Source organism: Panulirus ornatus, chromosome 2 (genome assembly GCF_036320965.1).
Source record: "Panulirus ornatus isolate Po-2019 chromosome 2, ASM3632096v1, whole genome shotgun sequence".
NCBI classification, from domain to species: Eukaryota; Metazoa; Arthropoda; class Malacostraca; order Decapoda; family Palinuridae; genus Panulirus; species Panulirus ornatus.
In genome coordinates, this window is record NC_092225.1 from 68662399 (window position 1) to 68683402 (window position 21004).

The 21004-nt window shown below is 41.5% G+C and overlaps 1 protein-coding gene across 2 annotated transcripts in view; it reads left to right on the forward strand.

The window, feature by feature from the left end:
• The first annotated feature begins 1093 nt into the window (after positions 1-1093).
• The window catches only part of LOC139756896 (SH3KBP1-binding protein 1), a 90406-nt gene continuing 70495 nt past the window's right edge, over positions 1094-21004 (forward strand). Inside the window, exon 1 of one of the 2 annotated variants that reach the window (XM_071676804.1) lies at positions 1094-1604. In XM_071676804.1, coding sequence (XP_071532905.1) covers positions 1543-1604 — 62 coding nt within the window. In that variant the 5' untranslated portion in view covers positions 1094-1542. The remainder of the gene's footprint in view (positions 1605-21004) is intronic. The other variant, XM_071676795.1, reaches the window with a different exon arrangement.

Here is a 21004-nt window from a genome sequence, read left to right on the forward strand (position 1 = left end):
TTCAGACGGGGTCTGAATTGCCTTCACAGATATCATCGCAACCAGCAATAACAGTAATGGAAGACGACCAAATCAATAATTTTAAGAAGGTGGGCCGAATTTGGCACACAACCTGGACAGTATATTCCTGTAGGTGGTGGTAGATCCCCTTGTCCACTCTCTACGATCGTTCACTGGAACTATGAACGAGTGATTACATTCAAGGAAGTAATAGATCGTACAAGTATAGTGGGATGATCAAGTCACCATAACCTGTGGATCCAGCAAAATGTTCTTTAAAAGACTGATTAGTGTTATTTTTACAAATTCTTTCATAGTTTCTTGTTTTAGTATTATTATGAGATGTTTTCCCGATTGAAAATATCTGATTCGATCGTGATTTTATGTTCAGCACGCCTGTCTGAATTTGTGGTCTTGATTGTACGTGCTTGATATGTCGTCTTATTCCTTGGTACTTCTTTTGACAGTAATTGTATGAACGACTGTTTTGATTACGCAAATTGCTTGTTTTAATGAAAACTGTATGACTTATCATTCACCATAGTTTAGTTTATATATAATTCTTATTTTGTTTGTGTAGTCTGTTATCTTGTTTCTCTAATATATTCTAATGATTCTAATGTAATTGTATGATATTATCTGTTCTTGTGAAATATCTATTTAAGTTATCTCGTTCATGTGAAATACCTTTTTGATTATAGATATGTGATATGCAACCTTGCTTCGATATTTTTCATTTTTTTTTACATATTAGTAGCCGCCTTATCACGAGCAAAAACATATCCTACGGATGACCACCTTCCATAAAAGGAAAAAGAAAGGAAATAAGAAAAAAACGTTGAAGGTTTTTATCTAGCTTCTCTGCTGTGTATCTACCTGACTTTTAAAGTGGGAAGGCTTAAGGAAGAGGGACAAAGGAAGGATGAGAATTCCACAATTCCGTATTATCTTGTTCCTGTATGATTATATTGATTAAAGGCGTCTGATATATTAATCGGTTCTTATATATTGTGCTATTCAAAGTACAAGAGACTGTAATGTATTACAGAGAAATCAATGAGTAAAAATTATGCAAGGTGAACAGGGTCAATGTGAGGTTGCCGAAGGGAATCGAGACAAGCGTACAGCCTTTGCCATGGCTTAGTTTGCGAACACGTGTTAAACGACGTCTTGGAAAATTTTCAATTCAGAGAAAAAGGGAAAATGTGGATTAAGCTTGTGAAAAGAAGAAAGCAAATGTGAGCGCGAATTAATGTTTATTCTTTAATACTCGAGTCCGAAAGTGGTGGCGATGGAAGTGTTGAGCAGAAATTCATACATGACGTAATGTAGCTTCAGTCTTATAATGAAAAACCGATTAACTCCTTATTGGTTTCGATATAAGTCTTAAGATAATAATCTCAAGTAGGCGATAATTTTGTTGGAATACCGACCGAACTAATGGAACAAATACGGACAAGCTAACAGCTGACGAACGTAAACAATATGGCGGACAGTCAATTTGACGTTCAGGAGTAAATTTAAAGGGGTCCAGATTCACCAATGGCGTCTACCTATTTCCCGGGTTCGGGGGACATAATCCATCTCAATGTTGGAGGACAAAGGTAAGTGAAACTATACATGGAAGGCATAGATTTGATGTGAATAGTAAGGAAAGCTGGACCATGTTCGTAGACTTACACTCGTGTGGAGTAGAAGATAGCGACATATATCTTAGATGTAGTGGGCATAATGCGGTTTGGAAACAGAAGTAGCAAGGAAAGTAGAATCACTTATCAGGGCTTGTTAGAAAGGTGTTGTACAGAAAGATAAGCTATGGTATTGTGAAGCTTATTTGGCATAATACTCCTGGATGTTCAACCACTTTATATTGAATTATTATTGTATTAGATAAGTATTTGATAGATTTGCAGCAAATCATCATTCTCTGTTTTCTTCTAAATTTTTTTTCTAGAACAAATGATTTGATGCTACAAACGAGAAATTTGTGTTGGAGGAACTACCGGTTATTCGTAAAATTGCTGGCGTAATTTTTTATGATTGCCATGATGTTAGCATTTTTAACTTATTCATTCTGTTGTGCATAGATAGGTTGTTTAGAGAGTATGATAAGATTGGTTGAGCATAATTTGGAGCCATGTATTTTGTTGTGCACTACTAGATGCAGCTACCCAGTAAGTTGAAAATAATGGTGGCCGTTAGGAGCAAACAAACTATGGATATAGATACTGCAAAAGTACATGAAATACATCTAGAAATCAGTTGAATCTGTGCAAGCCACATCTGACCTCCCTAACAGCTGATTTTTACCTCAGTTTACAAATGCATATGTTTTAGTTTATGGATTTGTTGCAAATGGTATCTTTATGTTGTATACATTGATATGAAGTTTGTTTTTTCATCTGTAGGTCCTCTTATTCCCTCAGAGTAATATCCCAACAAAGTGGGCAATGGCTTTGAAGTAGAGTTAAATTATATCATCTGTACAGAATGCAAGGGATTTATTGCTGCCACTTTCATCATATTCCATTAACTAGAACACAAGAACATTTTAATATTAATCTGATTGGGTACCACTTGAAGTGCAGTGCCATTCACAGAGTGTGGTTCCTGCAGATGGCTGACAACATACATCCTCCTAGTGCTTCTTTCAGTTTCTGTAGAGCTTTGTTCACTTGCTAGAATGTTTTATAGATTAAGCAAAGCTCTTTAGAATATCAGCAAAGTGTTAGATAGGCATACGTAATCAGCCATCCACAGGAACTGTAGTCAGCAAAGGGCATTACACATAAGCATGAGTCTCTTCATATAACTTTTGGGTTGCCATTAGGCATCCTTCCTGTGGCTGGTGCAACATAGAGTATGGTACACCACAACATTGAAATTACTTACATAACTTACCTCATATTCCTCAGATAAATACCACAGTTCAAAACAATGGTCGTCACTACTCTTCACTTGTTCCTTGGTGAAATGTCTCAGGAGACATGATCTTAGATATTAATGAAGATTTTATGCATATAACAATTAAGACGTCAGTAACAAGTAATTGTCTCCTTTTATGTTTCCCATAGAATCAGACTCAAATCCAGTTGGACACTCCAATTTTTGAAAAACGTATGTCAGAGAACAAATTGCATGAGCTAAAAGTGTTAGATTTTATGCGAGAGGTAATGAAATTTAAAGGGATATCAGCTCCTCTTTTTTTTTTTATATTTTTTTTTATTATACTTTGTCGCTGTCTCCCACGTTTGCGAGGTAGCGCAAGGAAACAGACAAAAGAAATGGCCCAACCCCCCCCCCATACACATGTATATACATACGTCCACACACACAAATATACATACCTACACAGCTTTCCATGGTTTACCCCAGACACTTCACATGCCTTGATTCAATCCAATGACAGCACGTCAACCCCGGTATACCACATCGCTCCAATTCACTCTATTCCTTGCCCTCCTTTCACCCTCCTGCATGTTCAGGCCCCGATCACACAAAATCTTTTTCACTCCATCTTTCCATCTCCAATTTGGTCTCCCTCTTCTCCTCGTTCCCTCCACCTCTGACACATATATCCTCTTGGTCAATCTTTCCTCACTCATTCTCTCCATGTGCCCAAACCACTTCAAAACACCCTCTTCTGCTCTCTCAACCACGCTCTTTTTATTTCCACACATCTCTTTTACCCTTACGTTACTTACTCGATCAAACCACCTCACACCACACATTGTCCTCAAACATCTCATTTCCAGCACATCCATCCTCCTGCGCACAACTCTATCCATAGCCCACGCCTCGCAACCATACAACATTGTTGGAACCACTATTCCTTCAAACATACCCATTTTTACTTTCCGAGATAATGTTCTCGACTTCCACACATTCTTCAAGGCCCCCAGAATTTTCGCCCCCTCCCCCACCCTATGATCCACTTCTGCTTCCATGGTTCCATCCGCTGCCAGATCCACTCCCAGATATCTAAAACACTTCACTTCCTCCAGTTTTTCTCCATTCAAACTCACCTCCCAATTGACTTGACCCTCAACCCTACTGTACCTAATAACCTTGCTCTTATTCACATTTACTCTTAATTTTCTTCTTCCACACACTTTACCAAACTCAGTCACCAGCTTCTGCAGTTTCTCACATGAATCAGCCACCAGCGCTGTATCATCAGCGAACAACAACTGACTCACTTCCCAAGCTCTATCATCCCCAACAGACTTCATACTTGCCCCTCTTTCCAAAACTCTTGCATTTACCTCCCTAACAACCCCATCCATAAACAAATTAAACAACCATGGAGACATCACACACCCCTGCCGCAAACCTACATTCACTGAGAACCAATCACTTTCCTCTCTTCCTACACGTACACATGCCTTACATCCTCGATAAAAACTTTTCACTGCTTCTAACAACTTTCCTCCCACACCATATATTCTTAATACCTTCCACAGAGCATCTCTATCAACTCTATCATATGCCTTCTCCAGATCCATAAATGCTACATACAAAGCCATTTGCTTTTCTAAGTATTTCTCACATACATTCTTCAAAGCAAACACCTGATCCACACATCCTCTACCACTTCTGAAACCACACTGCTCTTCCCCAATCTGATGCTCTGTACATGCCTTCACCCTCTCAATCAATACCCTCCCATATAATTTACCAGGAATACTCAACAAACTTATACCTCTGTAATTTGAGCACTCACTCTTATCCCCTTTGCCTTTGTACAATGGCGCTATGCACGCATTCCGCCAATCCTCAGGCACCTCACCATGAGTCATACATACATTAAATAACCTTACCAACCAGTCAACAATACAGTCACCCCCTTTTTTAATAAGTTCCACTGCAATACCATCCAAACCTGCTGCCTTGCCGGCTTTCATCTTCCGCAAAGCTTTCACTACCTCTTCTCTGTTTACCAAATCATTTTCCCTAACCCTCTCACTTTGCACACCACCTCGACCAAAACACCCTATATCTGCCACTCTATCATCAAACACATTCAACAAACCTTCAAAATACTCACTCCATCTCCTTCTCACATCACCACTACTTGTTATCACCTCCCCATTTGCACCCTTCACTGAAGTTCCCATTTGCTCCCTTGTCTTACGCACTTTATTTACCTCCTTCCAGAACATCTTTTTATTCTCCCTAAAATTTAATGATACTCTCTCACCCCAACTCTCATTTGCCCTTTTTTTCACCTCTTGCACCTTTCTCTTGACCTCCTGTCTCTTTCTTTTATACATCTCCCACTCAATTGCATTTTTTCCCTGCAAAAATCGTCCAAATGCCTCTCTCTTCTCTTTCACTAATACTCTTACTTCTTCATCCCACCACTCACTACCCTTTCTAATCAACCCACCTCCCACTCTTCTCATGCCACAAGCATCTTTTGCGCAATCCATCACTGATTCCCTAAATACATCCCATTCCTCCCCCACTCCCCTTACTTCCATTGTTCTCACCTTTTTCCATTCTGTACTCAGAATATGTTTGAAAAATCCTGATTGCATTGTCTAACCCTTTGCTTACTTCACGAATCTTATGATGCATTGTGTCACACTGGTTAGCCGCACAAATGAAAAATATGTCCCCCTTCCCTTTCTAATCAACCCACCTCCCACTCTTCTCATGCCACAAGCATCTTTTGCGCAATCCATCACTGATTCCCTAAATACATCCCATTCCTCCCCCACTCCCCTTACTTCCATTGTTCTCACCTTTTTCCATTCTGTACTCAGAATATGTTTGAAAAATCCTGATTGCATTGTCTAACCCTTTGCTTACTTCACGAATCTTATGATGCATTGTGTCACACTGGTTAGCCGCACAAATGAAAAATATGTCCCCCTTCCCTTTCTAATCAACCCACCTCCCACTCTTCTCATGCCACAAGCATCTTTTGCGCAATCCATCACTGATTCCCTAAATACATCCCATTCCTCCCCCACTCCCCTTACTTCCATTGTTCTCACCTTTTTCCATTCTGTACTCAGAATATGTTTGAAAAATCCTGATTGCATTGTCTAACCCTTTGCTTACTTCTCGAATCTTATGATGCATTGTGTCACACTGGTTAGCCGCACAAATGAAAAATATGTCCCCTTCAGAATGAGGGAAATCAACAACATTAAACCCCACCTTTTATCTTTATTTATTCTGTTATACTTAACGTTACTTATTTATTATCTAACCCCACATTTTTCCTCTCCTTCATGACCCTCCTTACTTTCATGTTACTTATTGTCAGATAAGAAATGAAAATGTTGATGAATAAACCACATGCTGTTTCCATATTTACATACCAAATGTGATTCATAAGAGTAGAGCAAGGATACCTAAGCTGGTAAATGTGCATCCTTAACTGAGAAATTACCTAATTTTAAATCATTTAGTTGAAATATACAAATGCAGTGGCATCTATTTTAACTCTTGCCTCATTTTAACTACTGCTTTTAAGTTGGTTTGCATGATAGGAAATATGGAACCATTTCCAGTTAACATTATCCTCCATGATGCCAACAAACATACTATCTACAGGAGGTACTTTTTACCAGAGGAGTAAGTCAAAACACTCTGGTACATTGGTATATTTCAAGTTAATCATGTATGGATTAAGGTAAATATCAGATGCTGTAGTAAGTTTTATAGTTTTCTAGGTGTTTCACTTTTTTCATGAATTACGACTTCAACTACTCACTAAAACTAGCTTTGAATACTTTTTTTTTTTTGTGCTTTGTCGCTGTCTCCCGCGTTTGCGAGGTAGCGCAAGGAAACAGACGAAAGAAATGGCCCAACCCACCCCATACACATGTATATACATACACGTCCACACACGCAAATATACATACCTACACAGCTTTCCATGGTTTACCCCAGACGCTTCACATGCCCTGATTCAATCCACTGACAGCACGTCAACCCTGGTATACCACATCGATCCAATTCACTCTATTCCTTGCCCTCCTTTCACCCTCCTGCATGTTCAGGCCCCGATCACACAAAATCTTTTTCACTCCAACTTTCCACCTCCAATTTGGCCTCCCACTTCTCGTTCCCTCAACCTCCGACACATATATCCTCTTAGTCAATCTTTCCTCACTCATTCTCTCCATGTGCACAAACCATTTCAAAACACCCTCTTTTGCTCTCTCAACCACGCTCTTTTTATTTCCACACATCTCTCTTACCCTTACGTTACTTACTCAATCAAACCACCTCACACCACACATTGTCCTCAAACATCTCATTTCCAGCACATCCACCCTCCTGCGCACAACTCTATCCATAGCCCACGCCTCGCAACCATACAACATTGTTGGAACCACTGTTCCTTCAAACATACCCATTTTTGCTTTCCGAGATAATGTTCTCGACTTCCACACATTCTTCAAGGCTCCCAGAATTTTCGCCCCCTCCCCCACCCTATGATCCACTTCCGCTTCCATGGTTCCATCTGCTGCCAGATCCACTCCCAGATATCTAAAACACTTCACTTCCTCCAGTTTTTCTCCATTCAAACTCACCTCCCAATTGACTTGACCCTCAACCCTACTGTACCTAATAACCTTGCTCTTATTCACATTTACTCTTAACTTTCTTCTTTCACACACTTTACCAAACTCAGTCACCAGCTTCTGCAGTTTCTCACATGAATCAGCCACCAGCGCTGTATCATCAGCGAACAACAACTGACTCACTTCCCAAGCTCTCTCATCCCCAACAGACTTCATACTTGCCCCTCTTTCCAAAACTCTTGCATTCACCTCCCTAACAACCCCATCCATAAACAAATTAAACAACCATGGAGACATCACACACCCCTGCCACAAACCTACATTCACTGAGAACCAATCACTTTCCTCTCTTCCTACACGTACACATGCCTTACATCCTCGATAAAAACTTTTCACTGCGTCTAACAACTTGCCTCCCACACCATATATTCTCAATACCTTCCACAGAGCATCTCTATCAACTCTATCATATGCCTTCTCCAGATCCATAAATGCTACATACAAATCCATTTGCTTTTCTAAGTATTTCTCACATACATTCTTCAAAGCAAACACCTGATCTACACATCCTCTACCACTTCTGAAACCACACTGCTCTTCCCCAATCTGATATATATATATATATATATATATATATATATATATATATATATATATATATATATATATATATATTGACGTTTGTGTAAATAAATTATACATTTCCTTTTTGCCATAGCCAGAGGTTGAACCATTATGTGACATTCATTTTTTTCATTCATTTCAAGCTAGAAGTTTCAGTTTTCTAAATTGTTTCTTACATTTTTCATATGTATATATATATATATGTGTGTGTGTGTGTGTGTATATGTGCGTATGTATGTGTATGTGTGTGTATGTGTATATGTATATATATATGTATATTATCCCTGGGGATAGGGGTGAAAGAATACTTCCCACGTATTCCTCGCGTGTCGTAGAAAGCGACTAGAGGGGACGGGAGCGGGGGGCCAGAAATCCTCCCCTCCTTGTATTAACTTTCTAAAATGGGAAACAGGAGAAGGAGTCACGCGGGGAGGGCTCATCCTCCTCAAAGGCTCAGAGTGGGGTGCCTAAATGTGTGTGGATGTAACCAAGATGTGAAAAAAGGAGAGATAGGTAGTATGTTTGAGGAAAGGAACCTGGATGTTTTGGCTCTGAGTGAAACGAAGCTCAAGGGTAAAGGGGAAGAGTGGTTTGGGAATGTCTGGGGAGTAAAGTCAGGGGTTAGTGAGAGGACAAGAGCAAGGGAAGGAGGAGCAATACTCCTGAAACAGGAGTTGTGGGAGTATGTGACAGAGTGTAAGAAAGTAAATTCTCGATTAATATGGGTAAAACTGAAAGTTGATGGAGAGAGGTGGGTGATCATTGGTGCATATGCACCTGGGCATGAGAAGAAAGATCAAGAGAGGCAAGTGTTTTGGGAGCAGCTGAATGAGTGTGTTAGTAGTTTTGATGCACGAGACCGGGTTATAGTGATGGGTGATTTGAATGCAAAGGTGAGTAATGTGGCAGTTGAGGGAATAATTGGTATACATGGGGTGTTCAGTGTTGTAGATGGAAATGGTGAAGAGCTTGTAGATTTATGTGCTGAAAAAGGACTGATGATTGGGAATACCTGGTTTAAAAAGCGAGATATACATAAGTATACTTATGTAAGTAGGAGAGATGGCCAGAGAGCGTTATTGGATTACGTGTTAATTGACAGGCGTGCGAAAGAGAGACTTTTGGATGTTAATGTGCTGAGAGGTGCAACTGGAGGGATGTCTGATCATTATCTTGTGGAGGCTAAGGTGAAGATTTGTATGGGTTTTCAGAAAAGAAGAGTGAATGTTGGGGTGAAGAGGGTGGTGAGAGTAAGTGAGCTTGAGAAGGAGACTTGTGTAAGGAAGTACCAGGAGAGACTGAGTACAGAATGGAAAAAGGTGAGAACAATGGAAGCAAGGGGAGTGGGGGAGGAATGGGATGTATTTAGGGAATCAGTGATGGATTGCGCAAAAGATGCTTGTGGCATGAGAAGAGTGGGAGGTGGGTTGATTAGAAAGGGTAGTGAGTGGTGGGATGAAGAAGTAAGAGTATTAGTGAAAGAGAAGAGAGAGGCATTTGGACGATTTTTGCAGGGAAAAAATGCAATTGAGTGGGAGATGTATAAAAGAAAGAGACAGGAGGTCAAGAGAAAGGTGCAAGAGGTGAAAAAAAGGGCAAATGAGAGTTGGGGTGAGAGAGTATCATTAAATTTTAGGGAGAATAAAAAGATGTTCTGGAAGGAGGTAAATAAAGTGCTTAAGACAAGGGAGCAAATGGGAACTTCAGTGAAGGGCGCAAATGGGGAGGTGATAACAAGTAGTGGTGATGTGAGAGGGAGATGGAGTGAGTATTTTGAAGGTTTGTTGAATGTGTTTGATGATAGAGTGGCAGATATAGGGTGTTTTGGTCGAGGTGGTGTGCAAAGTGAGAGGGTTAGGGAAAATGATTTGATAAACAGAGAAGAGGTAGTGAAAGCTTTGCGGAAGATGAAAGCCGGCAAGGCAGCAGGTTTGGATGGTATTGCAGTGGAATTTATAAAAAAAGGGGGTGACTGTATTGTTGACTGGTTGGTAAGGTTATTTGATGTATGTATGACTCATGGTGAGGTGCCTGAGGATTGGCGGAATGCGTGCATAGTGCCATTGTACAAAGGCAAAGGCGATAAGAGTGAGTGCTCAAATTACAGAGGTATAAGTTTGTTGAGTATTCCTGGTAAACTATATGGGAGGATATTGATTGAGAGGGTGAAGGCATGTACAGAGCATCAGATTGGGGAAGAGCAGTGTGGTTTCAGAAGTGGTAGAGGATGTGTGGATCAGGTGTTTGCCTTGAAGAATATATGTGAGAAATACTTAGAAAAGCAAATGGATTTGTATGTAGCATTTATGGATCTGGAGAAGGCATATGATAGAGTTGATAGAGATGCTCTGTGGAAGGTATTAAGAATATATGGTGTGGGAGGAAAGTTGTTAGAAGCAGTGAAAAGTTTTTATCGAGGATGTAAGGCATGTGTACGTGTAGGAAGAGAGGAAAGTGATTGGTTCTCAGTGAATGTAGGTTTGCGGCAGGGGTGTGTGATGTCTCCATGGTTGTTTAATTTGTTTATGGATGGGGTTGTTAGGGAGGTAAATGCAAGAGTTTTGGAAAGAGGGGCAAGTATGAAGTCTGTTGGGGATGAGAGAGCTTGGGAAGTGAGTCAGTTGTTGTTCGCTGATGATACAGCGCTGGTGGCTGATTCATGTGAGAAACTGCAGAAGCTGGTGACTGAGTTTGGTAAAGTGTGTGGAAGAAGAAAGTTAAGAGTAAATGTGAATAAGAGCAAGGTTATTAGGTACAGTAGGGTTGAGGGTCAAGTCAATTGGGAGGTGAGTTTGAATGGAAAAAAACTCGAGGAAGTGAAGTGTTTTAGATATCTGGGAGTGGATCTGGCAGCAGATGGAACCATGGAAGCGGAAGTGGATCATAGGGTGGGGGAGGGGGCGAAAATTCTGGGGGCCTTGAAGAATGTGTGGAAGTCGAGAACATTATCTCGGAAAGCAAAAATGGGTATGTTTGAAGGAATAGTGGTTCCAACAATGTTGTATGGTTGCGAGGCGTGGGCCATGGATAGAGTTGTGCGCAGGAGGATGGATGTGCTGGAAATGAGATGTTTGAGGACAATGTGTGGTGTGAGGTGGTTTGATCAAGTGAGTAACGTAAGGGTAAGAGAGATGTGTGGAAATAAAAAGAGCGTGGTTGAGAGAGCAGAAGAGGGTGTTTTGAAGTGGTTTGGGCACATGGAGAGAATGAGTGAGGAAAGATTGACCAAGAGGATATATGTGTCGGAGGTGGAGGGAACGAGGAGAAGAGGGAGACCAAATTGGAGGTGGAAAGATGGAGTGAAAAAGATTTTGTGTGATCGGGGCCTGAACATGCAGGAGGGTGAAAGGAGGGCAAGGAATAGAGTGAATTGGAGCGATGTGGTATACCGGGGTTGACGTGCTGTCAGTGGATTGAATCAAGGCATGTGAAGCGTCTGGGGTAAACCATGGAAAGCTGTGTAGGTATGTATATTTGCGTGTGTGGACGTATGTATATACATGTGTATGGGGGGGGGTTGGGCCATTTCTTTCTTTCGTCTGTTTCCTTGCGCTACCTCGCAAACGCGGGAGACAGCGACAAAGTATAAAAAAAAAAAAAAAAAAATATATATATAGGGGATTAAGAATACTTCCCACGTATTCCCTGCGTGTCGTAGAAGGCGACTAAAAGGGGAGGGAGCGGGGGGCTGGAAATCCTCCCCTCTCGGGTTTTTTTTTTTTTTTTTTTTTCAATTTTCCAAAAGAAGGAACAGAGAACTGAGCCAGGTGAGGGTATTCCCTCAAAGGCCCAGTCCTCTGTTCTTAACGCTACCTCGCTAATGTGGGAAATGGCGAATAGTTTGAAAGAAAAAGAAAAGATATATATATATATATATATATATATATATATATATATATATATATATATATATATATATATATATATATATATTTATTTATTTATATTTTTTTTTATTATACTTTGTCGCTGTCTCCCGCGTTTGCGAGGTAGCGCAAGGAAACAGATGAAAGAAATGGCCCAACCCCCCCCCCCGTACACATGTATATACATAGGTCCACACACGCAAATATACATACCTACACAGCTTTCCATGGTTTACGCCAGACGCTTCACATGCCTTGATTCAATCCACTGACAGCACGTCAACCCCGGTATACCACATCGCTCCAATTCACTCTATTCCTTGCCCTCCTTTCACCCTCCTGCATGTTCAGGCCCCGATCACACAAAATCTTTTTCACTCCATCTTTCCACCTCCAATGTGGTCTCCCTCTTCTCCTCGTTCCCTCCACCTCCGACACATATATCCTCTTGGTCAATCTTTCCTCACTCATTCTCTCCATGTGACCAAACCATTTCAAAACACCCTCTTCTGCTCTCTCAACCACACTCTTTTTATTTCCACACATCTCTCTTACCCTTACGTTACTTACTCGATCAAACCACCTCACACCACACATTGTCGTCAAACATCTCATTTCCAGCACATCCATCCTCCTGCGCACAACTCTATCCATAGTCCACGCCTCGCAACCATACAACATTGTTGGAACCACTATTCCTTCAAACATACCCATTTTTGCTTTCCGAGATAATGTTCTCGACTTCCACACATTCTTCAAGGCTCCCAGAATTTTCGCCCCCTCCCCCACCTTATGATCCTTTTCCGTTTCCATGGTTCCATCCGCTGCCAGATCCACTCCCAGATATCTAAAACACTTCACTTCCTCCAGTTTTTCTCCATTCAAACTCACCTCCCAATTGAATTGACCCTCAACTCTACTGTACCTAATAACCTTGCTCTTATTCACATTTACTCTTAACTTTCTTCTTTCACACACTTTACCAAACTCAGTCACCAGCTTCTGCAGTTTCTCACATGAATCAGCCACCAGCGCTGTATCATCAGCGAACAACAACTGACTCACTTCCCAAGCTCTCTCATCCCCAACAGACTTCATACTTGCCCCTCTTTCCAAAACTCTTGCATTCACCTCCCTAACAACCCCATCCATAAACAAATTAAACAACCATGGAGACATCCCACACCCCTGCCGCAAACCTACATATATATATATATATATATATATATATATATATATATATATATATATATATATATATATATATTTATATATATATATATATCAATTTTCAGGGGTTGACGTGCTGTCAGTGGATTGAAGCAAGGCATGTGAAGCGTCTGGGGTAAACCATGGAAAGCTGTGTAGGTATGTATATTTGCGTGTGTGGACGTGTGTATGTACATGTGTATGGGGGGGGGGGTTGGGCCATTTCTTTCGTCTGTTTCCTTGCACTACCTCGCAAACGCGGGAGACAGCGACAAAAAAAAAAAAAAAAAAAAAAAAAAAAAATAAATAAATAAATTTTCAGTTTTACCCATATTAATTGAGAATTTACTTTCTTACATTCTATCACATACTCCCACAACTCCTGTTTCAGGAGTACTGCTACTCCTTCCCTTGCTCTTGTCCTCTCACTAACCCCTGACTTTACTCCCAAGACATTCCCAAACCACTCTTCCCCTTTACCCTTGAGCTTCATTTCACTCAGAGCCAAAGCATCCAGGTTCCTTTCCTCAATCATACTACCTATCTCTCCTTTTTTCACATCTTGGGTACATCCACACACATTTAGACACCCCAATCTGAGTCTACGAGGAGGATGAGCACTCCCTGCGTGACTCCTTCTGTTTCCCATTTTTAGAAAGTTAAAATACAAGGAGGGGAGGATTTCTGGCCCCCCACTCCCATCCCCTCTAGTCGCCTTCTACGACACGTGAGGAATGCGTGGGAAGTATTCTTTCACCCCTATCCCCAGGGATAATATATATATACATATACACATATATACATACATATACACACATATATATATATATACATATGAAAAATGTAAGAAATTATTTAGAAAACTGAAACTTCTAGCTGGAAATGAAATGAAAAAATGAATGTCACATAATATAATGTATTTACACAAACGTCAATAGTAGTTTTTTTCATCAATTTAACCACTGTATCATACTGCCTGGTCCACTTCTCTTATCATGAAACTGGAATATTGGCTTATGATGTTTCTCAATTGTCTTAATTACACAAAGTACAACCATATCTTGGATACATTAGGGTAGGTAGTTGGTCATCCGCCATAATAAAGCCTTGACAGACCAAAAGTTTATCTGGACCTCAACTTTTCCAGTACATTCATGAGAAACACCTTTTTGCTTTCCATCTCTATCACTTTGAAAAAAAATGCTCCCTTTGCTCACATTTCAATGAAAGAATAAGCTTCAATGTCTAAGCTACATTCTTTCCAATTTCACTATTTTCTTGTCAGAGCACCATGTATGAAAACTATCACTCCAGTAACACAACTATAAACATTTACTTCCCCTTTAAAAAAGTTCTGGGGAAGTCTGTCACGATACACTGTGGGTCACTCTACCACCTGGCGAGATTTGTGTTGCAATGGTTCTTTATTCACAAAAGTAGTAGCATCACTGGTGGGCGGAAGAACATTCTTGTAACCAAAGCGAGATCACAGTCCGTGCAACTACTTGTACCACCACGTCAAAGTAAGTTCACCCGAAGCGGTTCCGTGCACCTGTTCGAGAACATGAGCTACAATTCCTTAGTAGCAAACGTCTTCTTTATTATCAAAACTGTATGATTTATGATGGTTTCTTTCTGTACAGTTGTGTGTTAGAAGTCTTCGCCTATTCTGATTTTCCTTGAAAATCATTATTTACGTTGACCTCCGCCTTTGTGTCCAAGTGTTGAGTTCAAAGGAAGACTGTATTGGTCGTTCTCATCTTGTTCGATGCTGCAGGTTTGTCGAAACTGAACGCCAGCAGTTGTAGTAGGGTGCACCGGGTGATTATTGGTGCGTATGCACCTGGGCATGAGAAGAAAGATCATGAGGGGCAAGTGTTTTGGGAGCAGCTGAATGAGTGTGTTAGTGGTTTTGATGCACAAGACCGAGTTATAGTGATGGGTGATTTGAATGCAAAGGTGAGTAATGTGGCAGTTGAGGGAATAATTGGTATACATGGAGTGTTCAGTGTTGTAAATGGAAATGGTGAAGAGCTTGTAGATTTATGTGCTGAAAAAGGACTGGTGTTAGGGAATACCTGGTTTAAAAAGCGAGATATACATAAGTATACATATGTAAGTAGGAGAGATGGCCAGAGAGCGTTATTGGATTACGTGTTAATTGACAGGCGCGTAAAAGAGAGACTTTTAGATGTTAATGTGCTGAGAGGTGCAACTGGAGGGATGTCTGATCATTATCTTGTGGAGGCTAAGGTGAAGATTTGTATGGGTTTTCAGAAAAGAAGAGTGAATGTTGGGGTGAAGAGGGTGGTGAGAGTAAGTGAGCTTGGGAAGGAGACTTGTGTGAGGAAGTACCAGGAGAGACTGAGTACAGAATGGAAAAAGGTGAGAACAGTGGAAGTAAGGGGAGTGGGGGAGGAATGGGATGTATTTAGGGAATCAGTGATGGAGTGCGCAAAAGATGCTTGTGGCATGAGAAGAGTGGGAGGTGGGTTGATTAGAAAGGGTAGTGAGTGGTGGGATGAAGAAGTAAGATTATTAGTGAAAGAGAAGTGAGAGGCATTTGGACGATTTTTGCAGGGAAAAAATGCAGTTGAGTGGGAGATGTATAAAAGAAAGAGACAGGAGGTCAAGAGAAAGGTGCAAGAGGTGAAAGAAAGGGCAAATGAGAGTTGAGGTGAGAGAGTATCATTAAATTTTAGGGAGAATAAAAAGATGTTCTGGAAGGAGGTAAATAAAGTGCGTAAGACAAGGGAGCAAATGGGAACTTCAGTGAAGGGCGCAAATGGGAGGTGATAACAAGTAGTGGTGATGTGAGAAGGAGATGGAGTGAGTATTTTGAAGGTTTGTTGAATGTGTTTGATGATAGAGTGGCAGATATAGGGTGTTTTGGTCGAGGTGGTGTGCAAAGTGAGAGGGTTAGGGAAAATGATTTGGTAAACAGAGAAGAGGTAGTAAAAGCTTTGCGGAAGATGAAAGCCGGCAAGGCAGCAGGTTTGGATGGTATTGCAGTGGAGTTTATTAAAAAAGGGGGTGACTGTATTGTTGACTGGTTGGAAAGGTTATTTAATGTATGTATGACTCATGGTGAGGTGCCTGAGGATTGGCGGAATGCTTGCATATTGCCATTGTACAAAGGCAAAGGGGATAAGAGTGAGTGCTCAAATTACAGAGGTATAAGTTTGTTGAGTATTCCTGGTAAATTATATGGGAGGGTATTGATTGAGAAGGTGAAGGCATGTACAGAGCATCAGATTGGGGAAGAGCAGTGTGGTTTCAGAAGTGGTAGAGGATGTATGGATCAGGTGTTTGCTTTGAAGAATGTATGTGAGAAATACTTAGAAAAGCATATGGATTTGTATGTAGCATTTATGGATCTGGAGAAGGCATATGATAGAGTTGATAGAGATGCTCTGTGGAAGGTATTAAGAATATATGGTGTGGGAGGCAGGTTGTTAGAAGCAGTGAAAAGTTTTTATCAAGGATGTAAGGCATGTGTACGTGTAGGAAGAGAGGAAAGTGATTGGTTCTCAGTGAATGTAGGTTTGCGGCAGGGGTGTGTGATGTCTCCATGGTTGTTTAATTTGTTTATGGATGGGGTTGTTAGGGAGGTGAATGCAAGAGTTTTGGAAAGAGGAGCAAGTATGAAGTCTGTTGTGGATGAGATAGCTTGGGAAGTGAGTCAGTTGTTGTTCGCTGATGATACAGCACTGGTGGCTGATTCATGTGAGAAACTGCAGAAGCTGGTGACTGAGTTTCGTAAAGTGTGTGAAAGAAGAAAGTTAAGAGTAAATGTGAATAAGAGCAAGGTTATTAGGTACAGTAGGGTTGAGGGTCAAGTCAATTGGGAGGTAAGTTTGAATGGAGAAAAACTGGAGGAAGTAAAGTGTTTTAGATATCTGGGAGTGGATCTGGCAGCGGATGGAACCATGGAAGCGGAAGTGAATAATAGGGTGGGGGAGCGGGCGAAAATCCTGGGAGCCTTGAAGAATGTGTGGAAGTCGAGAACATTATCTCGGAAAGCAAAAATGGGTATGTTTGAAGGAATAATGGTTCCAACAATGTTGTATGGTTGCGAGGCGTGGGCTATGGATGGAGTTGTGCGCAGGAGGGTGGATGTGCTGGAAATGAGATGTTTGAGGACAATGTGTGGTGTGAGGTGGTTTGATCGAGTAAGTACATTAAGGGTAAGAGAGATGTGTGGAAATAAAAAGAGCGTGGTTGAGGGAGCAGAGGAGGGTGTTCTGAAGTGGTTTGGGCACATGGAGAGAGTGAGTGAGGAAAGACTGACCAAGAGGATGTGTGTGTTGGAGGTGGAGGGAATGAGGAGAAGTGGGAGACCAGATTGGCGGTGGAAAGATGGAGTGAAGGGGGTTTTGAGTGATCGGGGCCTGAACATGCAGGAGGGTGAGGGGTGGGCAGGGAATGGAGTGAGTTGGATCGATGTGGTATGCCGGGGTTGACGTGCTGTCAGTGGATTGAATCAGGGCATGTGAAGCGTCTGGGGTGGGCCATGGAAAGTTGTGTGGGGCCTGGATATGGAAAGGGAGCTGTGGTTTCGGGCATTATTGCATGACAGCTAGAGACTGAGTGTGAATGAATGGGGCCTCTGTTGTCTTTTCCTAGCACTACCTCGCACACATGAGGGGGGGGGATGGTATTCCATGTGTGGCGAGGTAGCGATGGGAATGAATAAAGGCAGACAGTGTGAATTGTGTGCATGGGTATATAGGTATGTGTCTGTGTGTGTATATATATGTGTACATTGAGATGTATAGGTATGTATATTTGCGTGTGTGGACGTGTATGTATATACATGTGTATGAGGGTGGGTTGGGCCATTTCTTTCGTCTGTTTCCTTGCGCTACCTCGCAAACGCGGGAGACAGCGACAAAGCAAAATAAGAAATAATAATATATATATATATATATTTTTTTTTTTTTTTTTTTTCATACTATTCGCCATTTCCCCGCGATAGCGAGGTAGCGTTAAGAACAGAGGACTGGGCCTTTGAGGGAACATCCTCACCTGGCCCCCTTCTCTGTTCCTTCTTTTTGAAAAAAAAAAAAAAAAAAAAAAAGAGAGGGGAGGATTTCCAGCCCCCCGCTCCCTTCCCTTTTAGTCGCCTTCTACGACACGCAGGGAATACGTGGGAAGTATTCTTTCTCCCCTATCCCCAGGGATATATATATATATATATATATATATATATATATATATATATATATATATATATATATATATATGTGTGTGTGTGTGTGTGGAAGAATGTGTGGAAGTCGAGAACATTATCTCGGAAAGCAAAAATGGGTATGTTTGAAGGAATAGTGGTTCCAACAATGTTGTATGGTTGCGAGGCGTGGGCTATGGATAGAGTTGTGCGCAGGAGGATGGATGTGCTGGAAATGAGATGTTTGAGGACAATGTGTGGTGTGAGGTGGTTTGATCGAGTGAGTAACGTAAGGGTAAGAGAGATGTGTGGAAATAAAAAGAGCGTGGTTGAGAGAGCAGAAGAGGGTGTTTTGAAGTGGTTTGGGCACATGGAGAGAATGAGTGAGGAAAGATTGACCAAGAGGATATATGTGTCGGAGGTGGAGGGAACGAGGAGAAGAGGGAGACCAAATTGGAGGTGGAAAGATGGAGTGAAAAAGATTTTGTGTGATCGGGGCCTGAACATGCAGGAGGGTGAAAGGAGGGCAAGGAATAGAGTGAATTGGAGCGATGTGGTATACCGGGGTTGACGTGCTGTCAGTGGATTGAATCAAGGCATGTGAAGCGTCTGGGGTAAACCATGGAAAGCTGTGTAGGCATGTATATTTGCGTGTGTGGATGTATGTATATACATGTGTATGGGGGGGGGGGGGTTGGGCCATTTCTTTCGTCTGTTTCCTTGCGCTACCTCGCAAACGCGGGAGACAGCGACAAAGTATAATAAAAAAAAAATATATATATATACACATACATACATATATATATATATACATAAACACCCACATATGCACTTATGCATACATATACAGACATCACATACATACATACATACATACATACATACATACATACATACATACATACATACATACATACCCATTTTTGCTTTCAAGACAACGTTTTCTTCCACACATTCTTCTTCGCTCCCAGAACCTTCGTCCCCTCCCTCACCTTGTGACTCACCTCCGCTTCCATGGTTCCATCTGCTAAGTCCACTCCCAGATATCTAAAACACTTCACTTCCTCCCATATTTCTCCATTCAAACTTACATCCCAATTAACTTGTCCCTCAACCCTACTGAACCTAATAACCTTGCTCTTATTCTCATTTACTCTCAACTTATTCCTTTCACACATTTTTCCAAACTCAGTCACCAGCCTCACAGTTTCTCACACAAATCAGCCACTAGAGCTGTATTATCGACGAACAACAACTGACACTTCCCAGGCCCTCTCATCCACAACTGACTGCATACTCACCCCTCTCTCCAAAACTCTTGCATTTACCTCCCTAACCACCCCATTCATAAACAAATTAAACAACCATGGGGACATCACACACCCCTGCCGCAGACCAACATTTACTGGGAACTGATCACTCTTCTCTCTACTACTCATAACCATGCCTTACATCCTTGGTATATGTATGTATATGTGTGTATATGGAAGTTTATGTATATGTATGTATATGAGTGGATGGGCCAGTCTTTGTCTGTTACCTTGCGCTACCTTGCTGACATGGGACAAAGATAAGTATAACAATATAAGTTCATGAACATGATATCCAGTGAGATTCATGAATGCTGTACATTTTTTTTTTTTTTTTTTTTCTTTGTCGCTGTCTCCCGCGTTTGCGAGGTAGCACAAGGAAACAGACGAAAGAAATGGCCCAACCCACCCCCATACACGTGTATATACATACGTCCACACACGCAAATATACATACCTACACAGCTTTCCATGGTTTACCCCAGACGCTTCACATGCCCTGATTCAATCCACTGACAGCACGTCAACCCCGGTATACCACATCGCTCCAATTCACTCTATTCCTTGCCCTCCTTTCACCCTCCTGCATGTTCAGGCCCCGATCACACAAAATCTTTTTCACTCCATCTTTCCACCTCCAATTTGGTCTCCCTCTTCTCCTCGTTCCCTCCACCTCCGACACATATATCCTCTTGGTCAATCTTTCCTCACTCATTCTCTCCATGTGCCCAAACCATTTCAAAACACCCTCTTCTACTCTCTCAACCACGCTCTTTTTATTTCCACACATCTCTCTTACCCTTACGTTACTTACTCGATCAAACCACCTCACACCACACATTGTCCTCAAACATCTCATTTCCAGCACATCCATCCTCCTGCGCACCACTCTATCCATAGCCCACGCCTCGCAACCATACAACATTGTTGGAACCACTATTCCTTCAAACATACCCATATTTGCTTTCCGAGATAATGTTCTCGACTTCCACACATTCTTCAAGGCTCCCAGAATTTTCGCCCCCTCCCCCATCCTGTGATCCACTTCCGCTTCCATGGTTCCATCCGCTGCCAGATCCACTCCCAGATATCTAAAACGCTTTACTTCCTCCAGTTTTTCTCCATTCAAACTCACCTCCCAATTGACTTGACCCTCAACCCTACTGTACCTAATAACCTTGCTCTTATTCACATTTACTCTTAACTTTCTTCTTTCACACACTTTACCAAACTCAGTCACCAGCTTCTGCAGTTTCTCACATGAATCAGCCACCAGTGCTG